The sequence below is a fragment of the Anser brachyrhynchus genome, assembly GCF_964034855.1.
Source record: "Anser brachyrhynchus genome assembly, chromosome: 12".
Lineage (NCBI taxonomy): Eukaryota > Metazoa > Chordata > Aves > Anseriformes > Anatidae > Anser > Anser brachyrhynchus.
Genome location: NC_137707.1, coordinates 9,636,803 through 9,659,555, shown reverse-complemented (window position 1 = coordinate 9,659,555; position 22,753 = coordinate 9,636,803). Strand labels below are relative to the sequence as shown.

Here is a 22,753-nt window from a genome sequence, read left to right as displayed (position 1 = left end):
TTTTATTTGATGTTCATAAACAATCAAATAGCGTCCCAATACAAAACTTAAAGGAGCTGGGGGTACCTCTGTGCAAGGAAGAGGATCTGTCTTTTTTTTTTTTTTTTTTTGACATACTAACTGCACATTGCAAAATACCCCATGGAATGCCAGTGGCTAGCCATACCATAGAAAACAGGCTGAGAAAATGACTGAAAGAAGAGCTGGTTATGTTAAATGTATTCCAGCTCATTAGGTTAAAATCTACTTGTATACTGTATGGGGCAAACAAATTCATGGGAGATCAGGAAGTTGGAAAGTTATCTGGGAAAAGAGGGGGAAAAAGTGTATTTTTCAAAGAAAGCATATATATATATATATATGACATTTTGCAAGTAGTGCTACTGAAATTGGGCTTATTTTGATAAAAGGAAACCATTTTCTGACAGGTGCATCTGAGCGTGCAAACAGATGTACTGAGATCTCTGAGTTGCACACTTTTGTTGTGCCTTCAAATAATGAGAAGCAGAACAGGAAGAAAACAGTTCATTAATGACAGATGAAAAAGTATTTGAATTTTGGCATGGAAAAGCTTTGTGCAGAAAACTCTTCAGAAATCACCTTTAAATCTCCCTAAGCACTAGAGTTTATTTAGGTTACTTTATATAACCAATCTAAAATATTCCAAATGCAGGCAAATAGAAGTTCAGGCCCAACTTGGAAAACACCAGCTCCTGAAAGCAAATGCACAGAGGACTAGCGTGCACATTGGTACCCAACAGAACACCGACAATTCTGCTACGTCAGGTTTTTGTTCGCTCTCCAATGTTTTTAATTTGGTGCTTTTTTGTCAGCCTTCATATCTGCAAAATCATGCAGCTAGGAGTAATTGTTCATGATTTCCAATTCTCCACACAGCTGCTCCAGTGGAAAATGTCAGTACCCCAAATGCATTTATAAATACTGCCAGCACTGAGGACAAACTGTTACAGTAAATCTTAGGCTGTGTGCTTGTACCTGGCAGCTCAGCAATCCAGAGGCCAATAATCAGATCACAGTGTTTTGTATTTTCAGAACATCTTGCAGTCTATTTCCCAAATGGCTTCTGTATTTGTGGTAGGTATCTCAGACAATCTTTGGGTAAAATGGAATAGAGCTCCCAGCAGTTAAGGTTGTCGGGATTCCTGTCTGTTTTTTAGAGAGTTAAAATATTACAGAAGAAGCAACTAAGCAATAACTATTTTGTGGTATCAAAGATAGTCATTGTGGAAATGCAACAACTTCATTAGCTTTAGACTGCATTGTCACTACAAATACCAAGAAGGAATTCACCTGCAAGAAAATGATGCCAATGAAAAAATACTATTTGCAGATTTGTTAAAGTCGTTGGTCCCAGTATGCATCTCACATACACATTTATATTTTCCATAAAGTCCATTTAGTTCATAACCTAATCTGAAGGTGCACTAATTATTTTAATCCTCTTAGAACCTGCTTCAGTTTATACCCTTTCGTATCTTTCTTGTTCACTGTTCCTGTTTTAGTTCAACATAATTCCCCTCTATCAGTAGCTACAGTTTCACCAATTTTTGGCATAAGAAACTTTTTTACAGTTCCTGCAACATCAAATTTCTGTTTTACTTTTTACCACCTTACTGGCTCTTCTTTAAAGGGCACTTAATAAATGCCCCTCCTGCCTCATCCAGAAAGTAATTGTACACACTCTGTTTCTGCTAGTTGTTGTTGGACTGTCTAGGCCATTTTGGGGTACACTCCTTATGAAAGTGTTAGAAAACCACAGCAGTGTTATATTGTCTTCAGGGAAAACCATTAAGAATGAAAGCTATAAAAAATGATAGGGGCAGATGCAGTTCTTTGGACTAAAGAGCAGTGGGGGACAATGACAGTCAAAGAATGGCGTGCAAACCTATCCCATAAAGCTGCATGTCCAGAATATAGCAAAAGTAAAATATGTCTTTTGTAAATCCAGATGATGTAAGTGTTCCAGCTATTGCCAAGGAAAGCTGCAAAATACCTGGTAAAACATGAAGACTCAAAATATATAAATAGTATTTTTAGGAAGAAACTGAGGCACGGCCCTCATGGAGCAGTCAGGGACATAGGCATAAAATTCAGTCTTAGTTCTGACGGAACAAATGATAATGTCTAAGTTCCAGGTAATCAGATTTCTCTTGTGGAGCACAGATAGTTTCATTTGTGAAAAATGAATTACTTTCCAAATGATGTTTCTGTCTCAGTAGAGGCCAGAACACAGTGTTTTGTTTTCACAGGACGTTTTACCCTGAGGTAAATTGATTTGAAAACATTTTTTACTACAGATGACAGGGAGCTAACAAAGTCTCCACCGGAGAAGCACTTCCCAGTTCTAAGCCCACCTGTTCCAATCCGAGCGTGCCAGGCACAGGCATGATGATGGTTTTCAGGGTTTGTACTCCAAATCTACATACGATTGAATTAATTTATGATTTTAAAATTAGTAATTTAAGAACATAAAATTATCCTATCAAATTTAGGTTAAGGTGCAGTCTTATCTAACTGTGATGCATGAAATTAATCCACAAGTTGAAAATAAACTCGTGCCATTAAAATACACATAACAAATTACAGCTGTTGTATGTTAGCCAAATTTCTATTTCTCTGTTAATACCATTTTTTTAAAAATTCAAAGTAACAGTTTATCTGCTAAAGTGGGAGTACACTTCTCACATCAGCCACTGAATCTGATAATGCCCAGATCATCCACCAGCAGGAACTACTCTCAGCAACATAACATCTGGGCTTTGTGAAAGCATGGTCCTTATTCTTGTCTGCAGCCTGGCTTTGAAACCTTTGCAGCTGCAGGAAGATAGTCCTGGTGAAGAAGGATCCTCTAGCTACATAGAGATGATTTAACAGCTCTTGAGTTTGGTGAGAGGATGAGAGAGAAAACTTGTGGTATGTGTTAACTTGATGCTTACTGCTCTACTGTGCTTATATGATTTAGATGAGCATGCACAGGATATAAAGAAGAGAGATTCTTATCTGTGGTGACTTCTTGTGCCCCTCAGTTCCTAAGAGTTTTTGCATTGATGGCAACTAAGGAAATTTACATTAATCCTAAATTGGTGAGCTTACACAAGATGTCATTTTTGCACTATTAAAGTATCTTAATACCACCTTTACTGCAGCATTTCACAATGCTGTAGCTGGGAATCAGTTTCACATTTGAAGATCTGGAAAAAAAAAACCTTGTTTCTTTTTCTAATGATGTTCCAGCACTTCTGTGTTACTACCTTATATCTCCAAGCTTTGGGAAGGTTTCCTATTTACAGCTTGCTTCATTCAGCAGAAACATTTTTAAATCAGAAACATAGAAATGTAGTGCTGAACAAAGTATTTTTTTAGGCTTTCATATGCACTCATATCAGGTTATCTAATAGGATCAAGTTGCAAAAGGATGGTTTCCACTCATGTTCCCATTCAGAGTTGTGGTGTTCTAAAATCACAGCCCTTTTTAAAAGTGTCTGTGTTTTTTCAGTTGCTTGTTCTGCTTCAAACTGTCTTGCAAGACTGAAAGCAAAAACATGATGTTTACTGTAAGGGGCAGCACAATATGAAAAAACAAAATTTTTGTTCTTAATGTACCAATTTCTTGCTCTTCCTATACATTTTGACAGCTCCTGATTGGGACTGATGCCAAGTAATGTACCATACAGCATGTACCCCAGCACACAATAGTATCAATACGTCAGAACTGCTTTGTCGATCTACTGTTGAATGCCCCATACTCTCTACAAAGGAACATCTGATTTCACAAACGTGTTTAGTGCGAGGAGCTGGATTATTAGCATAGTTTAACATACACTTCAAGTGATGCATAGAAGTCATTCCAAATAGCTACTCTTTGTTGCTCTTCTTTGCAGGGTTGTGTGTGCCAAGTAAAGGACAGATACCAGTCCAGCAGCCCGGAGAGCGTGGCTTTCTCCTTAAATTGCTGTGTAATCCAAAGCAATTAATTTCTCTGTCACCCTCTTTCTTTTCCAACCTTTTGTCTTATCTGTACAATCTGGAAGGACAGAGCCAGTTCCTCTGTCCAGGACCTAGCACAATAAAGCTTTGGTCTCAGTTGAGACTTCTAAGTGTCCATCAGACTGGTAGAAGTAATCTTGTCACAACTGTGTAGCTAAATCAAAATAAAGTGAGGATGCTGAAAACCTGTAAAGACCGTATGCTTGGAGAGCTGTTTCTCTTAAACCTTGAAACTAAAAAAAGATTAATCACCAACAAGAGAGATTCAAAAGCAAAAAGTGACAAAACGACATGTATTTCACTATTTATTTATGTAGTCTTTTAATGCAGTAAAACAACTGCTGAAAGGAAAATCTCCATTTTAATGATAGAAGGGATTAACATGCTTGCAGCTAAAAATAGCAATTAAAGATAAGAAACTTAGGCCCAGGAAAGAAAGTGTTGTACAAGCAAGATCTGCATTGAGACTAGATTGTGATCAAGTGGCTTTGTCTGAAAGGTTGCAACAAATTATCTTCACACAGACTCTTGAAGACTGTAGGTGTATCAATGTCATTATTTAAAAAAAAAAAAGCATTTCAGGAAGTTGTAGCAAGTTGTATGTATTCAGTTTTGCAACCAAACTCACTATTTGCCTAAATGCTGCCAAAGCTAACTGAATTGCTTGCTTCTGCCAGCTCTAAATTTGCAGCCAAAGTTTCAAAGCATCTGAAGACAGACACTCTGAGTAGACTTTACAAGAGCTGCTAATCAATTAGGTGTCTACCCCTCAATGTTGAACGAGAGGTGGCTGAGCAGCTTTAGGTGCCTTAATATCTAGCTCAGTCATTACACAGTAATGAAATGACAGAAGGACAGAGTCAGTAGTGATCAACACTTCTAAAACTTATCTTCCCTCCTGCTCTTATCCCAGTCTTGTTCTTTGTACCAGTCTGATCAATTCCTTTCAAAAACTAATGCATAATTTCTATTTAAAAGGGAGCAGGGTTGGTCTCTAATCTGTGTATTTTTGCCTAGTAGTTGCACAGGAATGAATTTCAGTCTATTGTTCTCTACACTAAAAATAAACAAAAAACAGGCATGGGAGGTAGGAGTGGGGAGAAGCTGCTGAAACTGAGGAATTAAGTCAGTAGCTTTAGTGGAAATGAACGATTTGGAATTGTCAGCCTACATCCTCATAAAGGAGGATGAGAAATTGTCAGGCTTGGTGAGAAATAGATACCTTCCTAGTGCAGGATCCAATCTAATAAATTAAAATGTGAAAAAAACATTCTTGATGTGAATAACTGAAATGATACCAAGCCATCACAAAATAAATTGATGGCAGAAGGATACTGAGCAGGATATGACTTATTAGGGGAGAAGAACAAAGAATGCTAAGTTACAGTTCTAGAACCATTTGAACATCCTTGATTCTGCACATTCTGAAATGCCGCATGGGAAACTGTGGGGAGATACGGGCTACACCTTGAAGGAAGGGCATTAGGGAGCCTCTCTGGTGCCTTCAGAAAACATCCACGCTTTGAGAAAAAAACAGTGGAAGAAAAGAAAGAGCCAATTTTTCTAGATTAAACTTTGCTGTGCATTTGGAGAAGAGAGGGCTACTAGAGCGTGTGCTTGCCCCATTGCCTGGCATCACAGACCTACGTGGTTTCTGGCGTTCTGTGGCTAGACAGGCTGGAGTGAGTGGCAGATGGTGGTGCTTCGGTTGCTGACACTTCTCAAGGCATCCTGCGGGTACAAGTCTTAGTGCACACCCGTCACTCGCTCCACAGCACATCCTGGCATCATCCTGGCTCCACAGCTTGCAGCAAAGCTGTCACACACAGGCTTGAAGCAGTCTCTTGTCCCTCTGTATGTCTCACAGCTGGTGCAGCTAACAGACCACTCTAAGGTACCTACAGAGCCAGTTCCTTCGCTTGTTTGAACTGAGGCTCTGGGCTCCACGTGCACATGAATGTGCAGTTACGTTCCTTGAATACTGCTATCTAGCCGACTGTATTAACCTGGCTGAGTTTGGAGACCATTCTGGGAAAAAATGCAGGATTTTCTCTCAAGAACAAGAGCTAAAGACTCCCTAGTCTGTAGCAGGGGAGAGAGTAATTTATTCTTGCTGTGTACAGAGAGATTTCATTGGTTCTGAGTTTGCTCAACCTTCTACTGCCTTCCTGGGGTGTCCGAGCACAGCTAGCCGTGCTGGAGTCAGCGACACGCAGCTGGGAGCCAGCTGTGGGAGCTGAATGTGAGGTACAGCAGCCAGAGGGTCTGGTCAGGGGCCTAATGGTCGTAGGATAAGGATTTGCTGCACCATTTTCTTAACGTGAGTTTGTCCCTGTGCCTGGCTGGGTGTGCTTTCATACAGAAAGCTGCAGTGTGAACTCTCTTGTTCCTTCTTGATTTTGTGAGATAACACTGTTTAATATGAGCAAAGGTTATAACACAGGAGTCTTAAGGCTGAATTTTAAACAGTCTGCATATTTTGTACTGCTGTTTTTCCTGATTTCTGTGCCGAAATGAACATTTTATAAATTTCTAGACATTCCTTGTGCTCTTAGATGTAACAGCTGAGACATTATAGTTAAATCTGGTTATCATCCAGACATACTAATATTTAAATACAAAACTATACGGTCACTTGACAGTTGTAAAATAGCTATGTTCTTAAAATAGCTGGTAAGTATTGGCTGTCTGCGTAATTGACTGAAAACTAGTTGATTTTTTTTTTCCTATGCTTGAAACATTTCTTCAGAGGTGAATCTTGGACCTCCTGAGGAGAAGGCATGCAGGAAGGGAAGGCAATTTAGTTACAAATATTTCTCTGCTGTTCTACTACTCTGACAGTTCTGGGCCCCTTCATTCATATATTACACGGTGGCTGTGGTTCATGACTGCTGATTGATAATGATTAATACTCATAACATCAACATTTTTGAGAGAGAATTTTGACTTACTACTTATTAAAACAATCTTCTGAACAAAAGCTAAAAAATAGAGTTGTTTTTTTTTTTTCTCTGAAATATGCAAAGCAACAAAACTAATTGCAAATTTTACTTCTAATCAGAAAGTTCCAATAAACATTGACATTCTCCACCTGCCTTGGTACTGTATGTTTGAAGTCACACAGCTCCATTCCTGAGTATTAGCTTGCCCGGACTTGGCTTGTGTGACTTCACCTCTTTGTCCTGTATGGGATGCAGTGTTCTCAAGGCACGGTGGACACCTGGCATGAGAAGAGTTGCAGTCCTGCTCCTGGGCCTTTCCATTTACGTCGGAAATTCAGTGTTTGGAGAGTAGATGGGTTTAGTACTGGGCATACATGAATTAATACGTAACAGGAGACACTTTCTGGGTTTGCAGTAAATGCACAAGCCACATTTTGTGGGGTTTTCTTTTTGGCTAACACCTACCTGTTACTGTGTTAACTCATTAGATATAATGGATAATTTAACATTTCACAGTCCGAGCATTACAGTAATTAAACACATAGAAGGCCAGAACGTTGGGCCTACCTGAACTGAACTCAGTTAAGATGGAAGTAAAAAGAAAATGCTGCCTTACGAACAGCTAATTTTGAAGAGAAGTAGGCACCCATTTGGAAATTAGGGCAATAATTGCACTACTCTGAACTATGTTTGCTGCAACACCTGCTTTACATAGCTCCGCTAACATAATGTCAATGCAATCCTAACTTGTCTTGCTGTGAAGAACTGGTCTCTCTGGGAGGGGCAGTGGTAGGGAAGGGTAAAGGAACACAAAAGCAAAGAATGGATAGAAAACTGTATTACTCTGCTCTGAATTCCCAAACTAAGCACATAGTGACTTCATATGCAATGAAATGCTATGGAATGTCATTGTGTGCATAATATTAAAATAACGGTTCTCTTGAGAAATAATTGAAACGGTATTTTGTAATATTAACCTGTAACAACATGAGCAAGCACATTTTAATTTTTTTTTTGCCATATCTACAGGAAGATCTTTAATAAATATATGGACTGGTACATGTGGCTATAGTAATGTTAGCTTTTACAATTCCCTGTCATTTTTGTGTTATTTTGTATTTTCTATGACTTAGGTGATGCTAGTTGGTCCTACATTAGGTAGACAGAGGATGAACAGTTTTAATCAGCAGCTACTAGTTCTGCACTTACTCAAGCCCAACTTTAGCATGGTTTTATTTAGGAGTTTAAAGGATTACCAGACTGTCTGAAGAAAAGCACTTTGCATTTACTTGGTTTTGCACTGTAACCAGCTTTACTGATCAAACTCCGCTCTTAGTTGCCATAGAGCCTCTTAGGGTTAGAGCCTCCAAATACCTAGTGCTGACAGATGCTGGTGGTGACAATATGAATAGTTCCTCCAAGTTGGTAGGGCTTGCAGCAAACACTCATCTTGGTAGTTTTTCCAGTCTATGAAGATAACAGTTGCCTGACTCTGTCATGCTTTATGTACATTCCAAAGTAAATGTGAGAACTTTTTGCCTGTTGTTTCTGTAAACTTCAGGTTTTATTCTTATTATTTCTCACCCATGAAGGACATCTTAGCTTGAAAGTTTTGTTATAGAAGACATAATCTAGTTACAACATTTCAGTATGACTTTTCTTGAGATGCAGCACGTGCTCTGAGATACCCTGGTAGTTTAATTTTTGTTAGGTATTTTTTGTTAGGTATTTTATCATTATGCATTCTTTTATCAAAGAGGTTGGATGTGCTAATGTGATTCCTTGCATACACGTGGTTTTCTACTGAAATACAGCCAGTGACATAGGCAGAGTTGGCTCTTAAAATGTCATATTTCCCTTTCAAAAAACTTTCATGTAATAACTACAAAAGTCAGTCATAAAAAGGAGAATGGAAGGAAGTCAAATGTCAGGAGTTACGTTGTATTTCGGTGAGTGGAAGTAATTTTTAGCCAGATTTGTTTCAGTAGTGAGTGCCAAAATGACATAAATTTTGATGTCAGTGTGCTCAATTTGTCGATCAGTTTCAGCAGCTATGTGCTAATTTCTTGTGGGAGAAAATGCTGAGAAGGAGGAAGCATTTTTTTTTGGAAAAAGAAATAGTGAAGTACTTGTGCCTGGGACCAAGTTGTACAGTCCTCTATTTCAGGCAATTCTTTCACTCATTTCTGTGAGTTTTGCTTGTTCAAAGATCACAAGCTCGAGTCAGTTTCAGTTAACTCAGTTGTTTTCTTAGTCAGGAAGCTATTTGCTTTTTAATGGATTGATGTTTATCTGCTAGAGGACTTTAAATACAATATTCCTACAGCTGTACATGACTGCAAGGCATGCCATTAATGCAGTTAAAAAAAAAAAGAGGCTACTTACAGAGATTGGAATAATTGCTGCCTATTCCAATACGGATGGAGCTTCCAGAGATGAGAGGAAGATGGAAGAAAAGAACTAAGGAGGGAACAAAAGAAAGGTCCTTAATAGCAGTTTGGTTTTGTTTCGGGACCAGATGTCAGATGAAGACACTGTGTGGTTAACAGGCTCCTGTTCTCTAGGGCAGCGTTACACGTTTCAGACCGAATATGCGCACAGATGTAGCTTGAATGGGGTAAAAATAAATAAACAAGTCGTTGCTTCATACTTCCAGGAATCCCTCCCGTTCAGGAAATGATATTCTACATGACTTTAATGCCTCAGGGTTCAGAAGCCCACGTATAAACAACAACGTGTTATGTAAATATGGTAATTATCGCTGGGAGGTCGTCCCCAGTCAGCGGGCAGGCGCCCAGTAACACGGAGGGACTGGTTCCCAATTCCTGCGCCCCTGGGCTGCGTGGGGCAGGAGCCCACCTCTTCGGTACACACACTGCCCTGCGCACCGAGCCTCAATATTTACCACTTGCACCTCAGGGCTTTCCTCTGAGACCCAAAAAATCACGAAGGGTTCGGCTTTTCCTGTCAGCCCCCCGCTGAGCTTCAGGGCTCCCCTCAGCCCGCCCTGCCCGACCCGCTGCCCCTCGGCACGGAGACGACCGGGGTGCCCCGAGCCGCCGCGGGATCGCGCCCCACGCCCCGGGACACATCCCTGTCGGGACAGAGCCCTGTCGGGACAGAGCCCTGTCGGGACAGAGCCCTGTCGGGACAGAGCCCCGTGGGGACACAGCCCTGTGGGGACGCAGCCCCGCCGCCTCAGCGCGCCTTACCCCAGCCCGCGGCGCCGGCCGCTGTCTCCATGCGCCTCAGCCGCGGCTCCCCGGCGGGCGGGAGGCGAGGCGGGCGCGGCCGCCGCCTCCTCCTCCTCCCTCAGCCGCCGCCGGCTGCTGGACGGGGGGCGTGTGGAGGCGGCCGACCTCCGCCCCGCTGGGGCCGGCCGCCGCGGCCCCCCCTGGCCGGCCCTGCCCGCCGCCGGGGGGAGAGGAGGGGCGCCCCCGGGGCAGGCCGCGGGGAGGGGGGCTCCGGGCTGCGCATCCCCGAGGGCCGGCCGCGGCCTAGGGGGGCTCCAGGTCCGTTCCCCGCCCTGGTGCCCGCTCTGGGGAAGGGGAGCGCTGTAGGGGCTCGGGCTCCGAGCTGGAGGCGGGTGCCGGCTCCTCGGGAGCTGCGGCTGCGAGGGAGGGAGGGAGGGAGGGAAAGGAGGGCACGGCCGGGATTAGCCGGCGCTGCGGGGGAAGCAGTTCGGGCGGCTCGGTGGGATCCAGCAGGATTTAGGACAAGGCACAGCTGGAGCCCGGCTGCACCAGGGCGGCACGTTTTTACCGGGGATCTTGGAAATGTTTCCCATCACAAGTGATAAACGTCCCGGTACTAGAGCCAGAGGAAACAGGGACCGCTGTGTATGAACTTTAATCACGGGCCATTTAGGTACGAAAAATAAAAGGAAAAAACATGTTGTCAACTGCTTAGGCAAAGCGTGTGAGAAATGCAGCCTTTTTGGCATGTCCTTTTAGTAGCAGCTTGGATTTTTTTAGGAACCAACTTGTAGTGGCAATTCCTTTCTCTTGTGCACGCCTGTTGGCCCCACTGGCAGAAGGCGGCTTGTGGGGTGCTTCCTCTCACACTGCTCGTCCAGGCGACTCCTTCACTTTTTGTTTGCAGGCCTGTGAGCAACTTCCCTTGCATAGGAATACCTTTACCATCAATACCCAGGCTGTTTAATTTCTCCTTGGTTCAGTAGTGATGGTTGCAGAGTTGTAATGAAGTTTGGGGTTGATAAAATGGTTGTGAACTCTCAGGTCTTCCTGTCAGAAGTGTGCTGCTGTCATCGATCACTTATTTTTTCTTTTCCTTTTTAATCCAGGCAAGCATGAAATGTGTCTGAAGCAGTTGAAAAGTTTCCTGGAAATTTGCAAGTAGATTTCATTATGGCTCAGCAGTACTTGTGCTTTTTGCCAAAATTATAGGAACTCGGTTCTTAATTAACCAATTTCTATGCTAAAATCCCCTCAGAATTCTCCTGCAAAAATTACCTCTTGATTAATTTCTTCAACCCATCAAAGTATTTGACTCCATGAAAGACTTTTCTACCACTTCAATAAATGGAAACCATATGACTTCATTTTAGGGCCCTTCGTCATCTAGTTAAGCATATAGAAATTCTCACCTTCACACTATCAGAAAAGCTGGGTTTCTGTGTGCAGGCTTTTTGAATTCACACCTGAAGAGTCAAGTATATATGTAAGACTGTACTTAACGATATTAAAATACTTTCTCCAATTTAAATCTCAAAATTTCTAATATTTAGTGCTTCTGCAAATTTTGGTGATGGCATCTTTCCCAAATGGTGCCTTACATTTAGCCATAGTATCCATATAAACTTTAGTTCAAACAGACTAATAGTCTTATGTTTGACTGCAAAACCTACACTTAATTAAAAAAGCTGAGAAACTGTTGAAAATACAGAGGCCTTGTTACCTGACTTTGAATTCAGGGTAAGCAGGTTCACATTTGGCAATTCTGGAAAAAAAATCCCATCTAAGCCCTTTTTAGGCTCTTTTCTGAGAAAGTCTTGTCCAGAGGAATCTTTATCCCCAGAGGAGATAAGGAAGGGATGGCTTCTGAGGATGGCTTCTGAAGGGATGGCTTCTGAGACACAGAACGTTTGTTTCTGGGTCAGACAGCACAACGTGCCAGGTATGATCCAGCGCAGCCTTACTGAAGTATCATCACAGTTAACAGTGACTTTCTCGGTACTTGTCAGTGCTCAGCACGCTCATCTTGAATCTACACGAAATGTTTCCAGGTTTTGCTCACCCCACTGATTTCCAGATCTGCATTAAAGGTGTATGGAGATGGTACAGGTTTTTTACCCTTTTATTCCATATGTTTTTCAGATTGTGGGGGTTCTTTTTCTTCTGGTTCCAGTTGTGCACCGGAACAAAACCTGCTTGTTGTGGTGAATTCAGGCTGGAGTCTCATTTGCACACTTTGTGCAGTCCCTCAACAGGAATGCGTCAGGGAGATAGTATAGGATTATTTACATCATTATTTATGTGTTTTTTTTTTTAATATTTATTTATTTATTTATTTATTGCATCTGTTTTTCTGTTTTGCTAAAACAAATTTGCATTAGATTTTTTCCTGCAAATCAATGATTTATTACACAGACATTTGTTTATATGCTGCATGTGGGAGGGCTGGGCCAAAGACAAAAAATACTCAGAATTTCTGCTGCTCATACCTGTTTATATTTTAATTGGCTTGTCTTTCTCATAACATCACAAAACAAGGAGCACTAAGGCAGCATCTGTTGCTGGTAATTTACAGCCTGTGTGCCCAGTTTGAATTCTCTTACTTTGTAGAGAAAGTTTTTCCCCAACCTTTCAAAATAAGGAGCGTGCTGGACGAGGAGCTCGGGTACACTTCCATAAGGTTTGGGATGGCATTTGTTATAGTTGGCAGCATAATAAGCTGCCATCCTCACTCAGTGGGTGTTTCCCCCTTTACTAATAACAGGCAATCAGTGTGAGAAGCCCTTGCTGAAGACAGATAATTTTATTCTTGGATGATTTTACATTTTCTTTGATCCAGGGACTTCATTATAAAACTATACAGTTTAGTAGAGTCTGCTGAAGCGGCAGACCTCGTCAGCTCTACTTACCATCTCATGTGGTTTCATTTTAGGTTCGTGGAGGTCAGTGCTGAACTGATGCTTAAGTGTGATGGCTGCTGCACTGCCCGTGTGGACATTTTGTGACAGCCGATTTCTGTAAGGCAAAATAAATCTTGCTGTTAAATGAGATCTCTTTTTGACTGAAAATTTTAATGTGTTAGTAACAAGACTTTGGGGGATACTGTTCATCACATAATTTTTTTTAATGGAAAAGGTGGTAATGAAATAAATGTCAGTTGGGTTATATAATTACTCTTGGATAAAATGCCTCAGGACAAGCAAAACAGATGAATCTCAGTTTGCGGGAGCGGGACAGTCTTCTCGGTGTGCAAAGTTTTGTGCCTTGTCAGTGGTGATAGCACGGATGTAGTGGCAGTGAGAGGTCATCAGTGGTAGCTGCTGGAGAGGTCTCGTTGCCAAATGGCTGCGGAAATAGCTGCATGCCTGCTACTTGGCCAGGTCCGAGGCCAGCTCCGCCAGCCCTGCACCTGTGCAAGGCAGCAGCACCGGGCATTCCCTGCGTCTGGCCTTTCTGGCCAGGCTGACTGTAACGGGCCCTGGGCCAAGGTAGTGCCCTGCTGGGAGTTTCCACTGCCGGGTGCACGAGATGGTACAAATCTGTGCTTGCTGCTGAAAACAAGAGGGCAGGAAAGAGGGATTAAGGTTTGATAGAAAGCATCTCATGCTTTTACCACCTGCACTGTTCTGACATGTAATGAGAAGAAAAAGATTTTTTTGATGGAAATTTTTTTCAAATTACTCTTTTGAAAAAATAAATGTTCATTCTGCCTCTAAAAATGTTCTTAAGCCACAAAGGAAGGCAATTGTTTTGGCATGGCGAGTTGATACCTAATTTTTATTTTCAAATTATTTTTTTTTGAAAAACAGCAAAAAAAAATTGAAATTGCTTTTCAGAGACTCTTAACGTAATTTTCCATTAAAGAAAAGGGCAGTAGTACAAATATGATATGTGTAGGCGTAAATTCGTGCACTAAATATTTTTTGCTGTCCCTGCCCACATCATACAAGGGGAGCTCCGTCCTGCTGATCCCATGGAACAGTGAAGGTTGGAAGGGGCGTCTGGGGGTGGCCTGGTTTGTCCTCTGACTAATGGCAGAGCTGTGTAGAGGAGGCTGTCCAGAGCCTTGTCCAGCTGAACTGGGGATATCGCTGGGGTGGAAGACTCTGATCTCTCTGGGCCAGTGATAACTATGCTCGTAATGAATTTGTTTTCCTGATACCTAATCAGATTTGTCTGTTTTGTAGTGTTCCATGCTGAGCTCTTTCCTAGAAGTAAAGACTCTCTTGAATTTCAGTGTAGTGCCTATAAGCGGTATGTGTTATACATGATGTTGTTGCAATGTATATGGTTGGTTGTAAGCTTGAGGTAGGGCACTTGCCACTGACCTTCGATGGAAGAGGAGCAGTTCTGGCTGATTTCAGGTTCAAGGCAACTCCTGTTTGCCATATGCAAGAAATTGTTTCACTGCCTATGGATCTACTTGCATTAGTACAGTGAGTAGGATTAACCTCATGGGGGCAAGGATTTTATTTTTAATGGAAGAGTCTGAGATATTACGTGCATATCATAGCCTGGATTAGCACAACTGCTGTGCCCTTCCCTTTGTTCAGGCCAGGGCATGTGATACTTACGGATTTCTTGTGTCAGTACCCCCATTTTACTTTCTTCATTTTGATTTTTTTCCCAATCTTAATGCTGTATTTCAAGGAAGGGTAATGGGAAGCAACGAAATCAGAGATGTTTTGAGATCTGTCGTGAACAGAATTCCTGCAGGGCTAGGGTGGGTGGTTAGATTTTCAAGTTATTTAATATTCACTAAATCACATTTCTAAGAAATCTTAGGGTGAAAATAGTTTCTAATTTTCAGATTGGCAATTTTAAGGCAGTGGATTTGAATGTGATTAAGCTGAAATGAATTACCAGCAAGATACTAAAGGTTTTCTGAGTTTGGGCATAACTGTAGAATTACTAACAAAAGAGCTTCTTCTGTGCCAAAAGCTATTTTAGTGAAAAGGATGGAATTTTGAATATATTGTATAAAGTTCTGTATAACATTTTTCAGCTAGCATTTGTAGGACAGGTAAATTTATATTTAAAATGTTTTATAGAGGTTTGAATCAAGTGATTTAGTTCTTTAGGCATAAAATCTGTCAAGAGGAAAAATCATTTTAAATTGCTAATACAGATGAAACATATAAATAAAAAATATTTTAGAGTAGCGCCGAGACCCGAAGGCAGAAGTCATCTTCTTTTACGTGCCATCTAACGAAATGAGAGCTAGAACGGAGAGACTCTTCATTCTCTTTCTATAGTTGCTATGTCAAGAAAGTGTTCTCTGGGAATTTTATGACATGTCCAAATTCCCAGAGGCTATTTTTCTAATTTTTAGAGCTACCAACTGTCTTTTTCTGTGGAACAAAAGGTGGTCTCAGGCATTGGAATGGGGCCAGGTTCAGTCTCTTATTTATTCACCTGCTTGCAGACTTTTGAGGAGGATGGTAAATTCTGCTGTCTGCCATGTGTACACAGATATTTTTAAAGTATGTGTGTATGCACTAAGAAATAATTGGGTCCAAGATTGTTATTGAAAAGTCTATAACATTTCCCTTATGTGTCTGCCTGTGTTTTCAGTCTTCCTGATGCCAGCTGAGTTAATGTTTAAGGATGTAAAATGGAAAATTTGATCTCTGTGTTCTTTTCCCTCTCATTCTGTGACTCCTTAATTAAATTTACAGTTAATTATGCAATTTATTTTGTGTTGACCTTTCAAGGACCTTAAAGCATTTGACAGTGAAGGCAGATTCTCTGTTTATTTCCATTAGTCCTTGCATGAATTTATCACAAATTCTAATTGTATTTTTGGAATTAAAGATAGCCAGCAGATTGCTAACAAGTAATACCATGTATCCCTGGAGATACATAAATATAAATACACACAAATATATATAAAGAAATACTGAACTATGCCATACACAGCATGTAGGGTTAGGCACCCCCCTACCACCAGTGTTGACAGCAAGCCTCGTGTCAGAACATCACCGGACCTTTCAGGCGCTGTAGGTTTGCTCTAACAGATGCGCCCCACACCGTGCTGCAGGTCCAGCGTCGGGGTCAGCAGCTCCACCTGGGGTCCTGTGAAGCAGCGGTGGCCTTCGGAGGCCAGGTTTCTGTGACCTCTGGGGAAACACAAAAATGACACAGAGAAGTGTAAGGCAAGCATGGGAACTCTAGTACAGCACAGGGCCGAACTTGTGTGTGCCAAATGTCACAGGGAAAGAGAATAGTGAAGTGAAAGGAAGCTTCATCCATCAAACCGGTTTCTTTACTACTTCAGAGATTGTTGGTCAGTGTAACCCTTGTGGAGGTCAGGGGTTTTGTGATTTATTTCCTGTTTTTTACAGGTGGACCCTAAAGTGAAGTATTTGTCCTTTGCGATCAGCAATCTTTTTTGTAAAGGCCTTTGATAGAGAGCTCTTGGGAAGAAGGCCTGCCCTATAGGACTTCTGGTGTAGGCAGGCATTGGAATCTAGCAACGCATTTGTTAACCTAAAACGAAAGAAGTACAAATGAGAAAAAGTCAGTATGGCTGCAAACAAAATAGGTATTCAAAATTGATTTTATCTTTCTGAAACTGTTGTGTACTAACAAGAAATATTTAACGCACCTTGGTGAAGTACAAACCTCATAATTCATTGTCTTCTGTGTCTTACCAATGAAAACACAAACCAATATCTCTAGATTTTATTGCTATTCTGTTTATGAAGTCTTTCTGAATCTATAGGCTCTCTGAAAGACAGTAAGACATATATAAATATGTAACAGTGCAAAGTTCCTCACTGGGACTGTGAACGTTTTTTATAATAGTAAGGGAAGAGATGGAGACTGGTGATCAAATGCTTGGGGACATAACCCTCCGGCTCATGAAGCCCTCGTGCAACTCAGCCTGAGTTTCACTGACATGTGCATGCAAGATGAGGGTAAAATAAGGCCCTGAAAGTAGTGCTCGGTGCTCAGTCTTAGCAGTGGTGAGGCTCGTGCCAGAGAGGAATTGCTGTGAGAAGCAGAAATGAGTGAGAGAAAAGAACTCGCATGGGGGATGATTACAATGCAGCCAGATCTTCCATGAAAGTGGTTTAAAAAAAAATCTGTCAACAACCTCCAGGTGAGCTTCCCCCCGTATCCTGAGAGATTGGCACCACTTCGAGTGAGACACATTTTTTTATAAACTATTCGCAGTTAAAATAGGAATGTAACATACTCGCTGGTTTAATAGGTCTCGCCTGTGGAAATAAATATGCAGTAGGATAAGCAAACTGGCAATTAATTTAAAACCTCAAGAGCAGAGAAGTTCACTTGCTGGCATAGAGAAGCCCAGTGATAAATGGGTGGGAGAGGTGGGAAGCCAGGGCAGCTAAGTGGCTTGTGCAATTTATTTGTAGGAAATGTAAGGCAGGCTTGGGGACAAAACAGAGCAAAGCCAAGGAAAAGAAATGGACCCTGAGGGTTATACAGCACAAAAAGATCGTACTGGGGTTTAAGAGCAGATAAAACTTTGTCTCTGACAGCTTTGGCTTGGGGTTTAATGCAGTGGAAAGAGCAAACAACAGTGTGACACAAACTAGTAAAAGGTATCAAAAAGAACTCAGATGAAGTGGGTTGCTGCAGCACTTGAAAGGCTGGTGAGTGAGACCACATTTAAGAGATCAGCTGCATCAATTTCAACTCAGCCTTTGTGTATCATTTTGATAAAACAAAATATTCTCAAAATTGAGGATAAAATTATACAGAAGCAGTGGTGAGTGAGCGCTCTAGGGTATAGGCGAGCAAAAGCCACTATAACTGGCTTCTATTTGAGGAAGGAAATTATGATTAAATTTCAGTGCAGAAACAGAAAGGAATTGAAGGAGAAGGAAGCCACAGGCTGCTTGAGTTAGTGACTTGTAATCATGAAGGACAGTGACTTGTAATCACAAGTCAGAGGACAGTTCCGTGCTCCTTAGCACTTAAAAGGACAATTGACTTCTATCAAAAGTGCAGTAGAAAAAATGAAGTGGTACAGACACACACCTGAGTTGTGTCTCTGCCACAAGGGGACTGTCTGTCCCACAAGGGGACATTCTGAATAATTTATTCTGATCATTGAAAGTTTTGGTCAGTATGTCAGTATTAGGCGTTTCTGTTCAGTACCACGACTTCGGTGCCAGTGCCTTACCTGGATCTCTTCTGAACAGGTGAAGAAATTCAGCCCCATCTGTCTTCTCTCCCCCTGGCCTCCTCTGGCGTTGTGTCTGGATGCTCTGCCAGGCGCAGGACCCAGCAGGGGCTCGCAGCAGAGCCGGTCCTGGCTAGTGGTGTTGCAGTGGTACCTTCGCTGGCCCCACCGAGTGCCTTTACAGCGCCCGGCTTTTGCCCTTCCTTCTGCTGCCTCTTCCCTCGCTCCCCGCCTGCCCTGCTCTGCAGGGAAATGTGGGCACTCTCCCCAGCCAGCATCGTTGTCTTTTCTACTGCTGGTTATCTGGGCTGCAGAATGTGGGAACAAAACTGAAAACAGTCATACTGTGAACCGCTAATTTCCAAGTTTAATCTAGAACTCACCCGTGCAAAAAACACTCGAGACCCATTTTGTTATTTCTGAGAGTAAGTCACTTTCTCTCAACTCATCATTGAAAGGGACTCAACTGGAGCTGCCTTCAGCTTCCAGGTACTGCAGGATACACAGTAAATGAGTCTTAAAGCCACTATAAAAAAAAAAAAAACAACACATTTTTTCAGGCTTTGGAATTAGTCAAGAACGTCAAGTCTTGCTTATTCAGGGGAGCTTGGATGATTGATACCACCCAAGGAATTGTTTTTACAGTGATGCACCAAGAATTGCTGTGTTCTGCCAAATTAGGTCCCAAAAGTTAAGCGTTTTCATCTATGTATTGTCCGTTGATTGTTTTTCTGTATACGTGCTCACTATGGATAATGCAAAACTCTGGGTTAAACTCCCGGTTAAGGTTTAGCTTATAACATTTTTGTGTCTGTATTCAGGGAAAACCTACAACAGTAATCTGTCAGCTAGTAGTGTTTTCTGTGCCATCTGCTGTATTTTAGCTGCAACTGCCACTATGTGCTGAAAACAGCTCAGAAGATAAAGTTTAGTTGGTTCACAAGTGTATATCCTATTATGTTCAGCATAAGTTATTTATACAGTGCTAGACTTTGCTGTTTTCTAAATAATAAATTTATCTGTGTATCTGTCTTCTAGGTGAGGCCTGTGGGCAAAATGAAGATAACACATTTTGTTTACTACAAAAGGTAAGACTCAAGACCAAAAATAGATAGCTGTTAAACCTTACAATTGAAAAAAAATATATATGTATATAATAATGATTCTATATGCTTGTTCTACTGCATTTTGAGATAACGACCGTAGAGATTATTGTAGCACATTGTACACCCAGCAAAATTGGTTATAAACTCCCCAGGGTTAAGAAGGAAAGAGAACATGCAGAATTTGAACTTTTAGTTATATTTGCTGTCCTGGCAAGGAAAATGCATTTCTTGTCTTGTAAATACAGCAAAGATTAATAACAGAGAAAGAATAAATACGGAGATTGTAATGTCATTTTGTCTAGCAAGTTTCCTATGACCACACTTCAGAATAGAGGAACATATCTCCACCCTGCTATGAAATGTTTTATTAAATTGACAATGATATCCCCATGATAACTGCCCAGAAAATAACTGGTATCACCAATTTAACTGCTGTCTTTTCTTGATTTACTGTTATTTTGGCAGTATGAAAGCCAATGCCAGCTGACACACATGTGCCTCTGGCATGGAAAACACTGATAAAAAATTTAGTAATGAAGCTTGACATTTAAGTCAAAATGAAAAAATGTCTGTGTGTATATAGGGAGTGTCTCTGACAAGCAAGGAATGAAGGGAGTTGGTGCATGCTATAAAAAGATAGGAAGCTGTTGTTTATGTTTTAAATATGGTAAGCTAACATTCCTCACAGTGACAATGATAGTGGAGTGACTGTAGTTGTTGCTTACTCGCTCTTGTGCATGCACCTGAGAAATAAGCATGCTGTGGACCACAAAATGGGTCTTGCCAGAGTCCAACAGGGAAACCTTCCGAAGTTGTAGAGTTGTTGGGCTGCATTGTTTGTGAAGCATTAAGGCCCTTGTTTTCCTGAATGCTTCTAGTTTAGTAATTTAAGTCCCAGGTGAAGTAGGGAGTTACAGCAGAAACACGGTGAAATTTTTGCATATAAGTGATTGCCTCTCGTGGGTGCAGACACTTTCTGCTTCACTGAAATCTTTGAAAAGTGTATGCATATTAGTTGTGAAGCTACTAGAATTTATTATCAAAACAGTAACTTTAATGTATGAAACGATCACATATTCAGTAAAAAGCACTAGGGAAATGCATTATTTAACACATTGCCTCATGATGGTGTTTAGTGTGAAGCTAAACACAGCTTCAGCTGTAATTATATATGTACTTTACCGGTAGGGCTCCCATAAATGGATTCCAAAGCCGTGCTGAGGACAGTGTTATTACACTGATTTTCTATTACTTTCAAAATCATTTTGTTTCTGACAATGTGAACTGACAACAAAATGAAAATGTGTCCCACCCACTTAGGGTATTTTGTACACACTTGCTCTTTCTTTTCCCTTTAGTTGCCCCTTGAATGCTGACGTGCCTCCTGTGAGGGACTTGATGGAGATGTTACACTTACTAGAAACCAATATCCAGCTGCATTTAAATCACTGCAGATGTAAGCCTGTGGGGCAGGAGCTCCAAGATGCGGGCGAGTAAAGAAGAGCTCTCCTTTTATTGATAGAAAGGGATTAGTGCTGCTGTAAAGAGATTTATTTACAAAGTCTGTCTACCCTGAAGCAGCTCTTAGGCAGGCTGTACATGAACTTGGATTTGGTAACTGCATGGTGCTTCCCTTGTAATCTGTGTGGATGAAATGGGCACAAGAAATAGGGAAAGCCAGGGAAACTGGACATGTCACTGCTGTTATTTATGTGGGTTTGCATGCAAGTTTAGAAGCTTACACAAACTGCAGTAAAATTATATCCGTGTGTCTGACATTTAATGTTTCAAGTTTTATCAAGTAAAGACAGCAAAGCCAGGTTAATTCACTAAGAAATTTCCATCAAAGTAATCAGTTTATCAAAATTGTCTTCCTGCCATTTAATGGAATTAATTAGTAGTGCAAAGAAAATGATGTTTTTAATGCAAGACACAGGACAATAGAAAGTTGTTATGTGAATAATGTATTTTTACTGTATTTAGCTAGGTTAAGTATAATTCGGGTGACCTGACCTTATTTATTCCTTTGAGAAATACAGGCTTACAGTCATTATCTGTGCTTTAGAATGCCTTATAAAAATAAGCAATTAGATGAGCAAATAATTTACTGTTATTTGACAGATCATTAGGCAGCTACATGAAAAGCAGGATTACTCACAAGAAAAATCAGAATCCTAGGGAGGCTAGAATTGGGATTAAGCAAAATGTCTTAATATTTAAACATGGTATTAGAGGCTGAGGATAAATGACAGACAATTGATAATGTTTGTACACAAATTGGCCTAGATCATGTCTTGCTATTGAAGATGAGTCAATCCAAGCTGATTGACACTGAATAGATCTGCTCTTTGCAGAATAGATTTGTGCCACAGTGCCCTGTTCCTTCACAGTAGGTACTACTGTGACTGACATTTATAAATTTCATATAGACAGAGTAGGCTTGATTTCCCGGTAGGGCTCGATTGCTTTATCTTCAGTTGGAGAAAGGGTCTCTTTCCTGAGTTAGGTGATGTGAAGTAGAATTGTAGAAAAGTGAGGCAGATGGGATTTATTGAATTTAAATAGGAACCTCACGGTATTATTTGTAAAGAGGTGGGAAGTGTGTGAGAGAGTTATTTGGATGAGTAAAGGCATGACAAGAACATGGGTTAGGGATCTTGTTTGGAAAAGGGGTATACAAAGGAGGAGAGAAGATGTGTGGGAGGGAGAATAGAGGGAACTGTTCCTGGTTTGGGAAGGTGGGATGATGAGAAAACAAAGAAAAATGAAGCTGAGCAGGTCCAAACTCTGTTCTAAGAGGCAATATCTCTTGTTCTTTTCTGGCCTCCCACTGCCTCATGTCAGGGCTTGGAAAACTGCTTGGCTAGGTGGCCCAAACTTCAGTCTTCGTCAATCCCTCATCTACTTCTGTAGAAATATCTAGTGGGTATTAGTTTTCCCAGGCTTCTGGGTAGGGTAGGCACCACAGCTCTTCATTACCTAGCAGAAAAGATTTAGCTGGGTGCAGTGTGATCTCATGCTCAACATTCAATGAGAACCCTCAAATAAATGAAATATGTGAAAAAGCCTCATTTTGTGTTGAGTGAAGCTTCTCTAAGCTGAATCTGAAAATCATAACTACCTGCAAGTGGCAGAAAAAAGGCAATTGTGCTCTCTGGAGATAAGGCCATCTGATAGGCGGTGCAGCAGGGAAAAACTGTTAAAATAAGTGTATTGGAAAGAATAAGATCAACTGCTGTAATGTTTTCTGTGTAGCAAACTGCTATTGCAGCTTGAGCTGTTCCCATTACAGCAAAACATTATTGAAAGGGCTTAAATAGCTTGCTTAGCAGAGCAGCCTATAGTAGT

The 22,753-nt window shown here is 41.2% G+C and overlaps 2 protein-coding genes across 25 annotated transcripts in view; one reads left to right on the top strand and one right to left on the bottom strand.

Moving 5' to 3' along the window:
- BEAN1 (brain expressed associated with NEDD4 1) overlaps positions 1-10,317 on the bottom strand; it is a 53,673-nt gene extending 43,356 nt beyond the window's left edge. Inside the window, exons 1-2 of one of the 3 annotated variants that reach the window (XM_080552842.1) lie at positions 10,163-10,317; positions 9,336-9,410 (exon numbers count right to left, since the gene is read on the bottom strand). In XM_080552842.1, the coding sequence (XP_080408968.1) occupies positions 9,336-9,410; positions 10,163-10,193 (106 nt within the window). In that variant the 5' untranslated portion in view covers positions 10,194-10,317. The remainder of the gene's footprint in view (positions 1-9,335; positions 9,411-10,162) is intronic. The other 2 variants (XM_080552844.1, XM_080552843.1) reach the window with 2 other exon arrangements.
- Positions 1-22,753, top strand: part of LOC308176724 (uncharacterized protein) — a 297,961-nt gene that overhangs the window by 46,141 nt on the left and 229,067 nt on the right. For 5 of the 22 annotated variants that reach the window (XR_013938519.1, XR_013938522.1, XR_013938528.1 and 2 more), the window contains exons 2-4: positions 13,077-13,161; positions 14,332-14,398; positions 19,338-19,387. Coding sequence is in view for 13 of the 22 variants with exons in the window: in XM_080552845.1 (XP_080408971.1) it covers positions 19,338-19,387; positions 20,764-20,894 (181 nt within the window). In the remaining 9 variants the exon portion in view is untranslated. The other 17 variants (XM_080552856.1, XM_080552855.1, XM_080552854.1 and 14 more) reach the window with 8 other exon arrangements.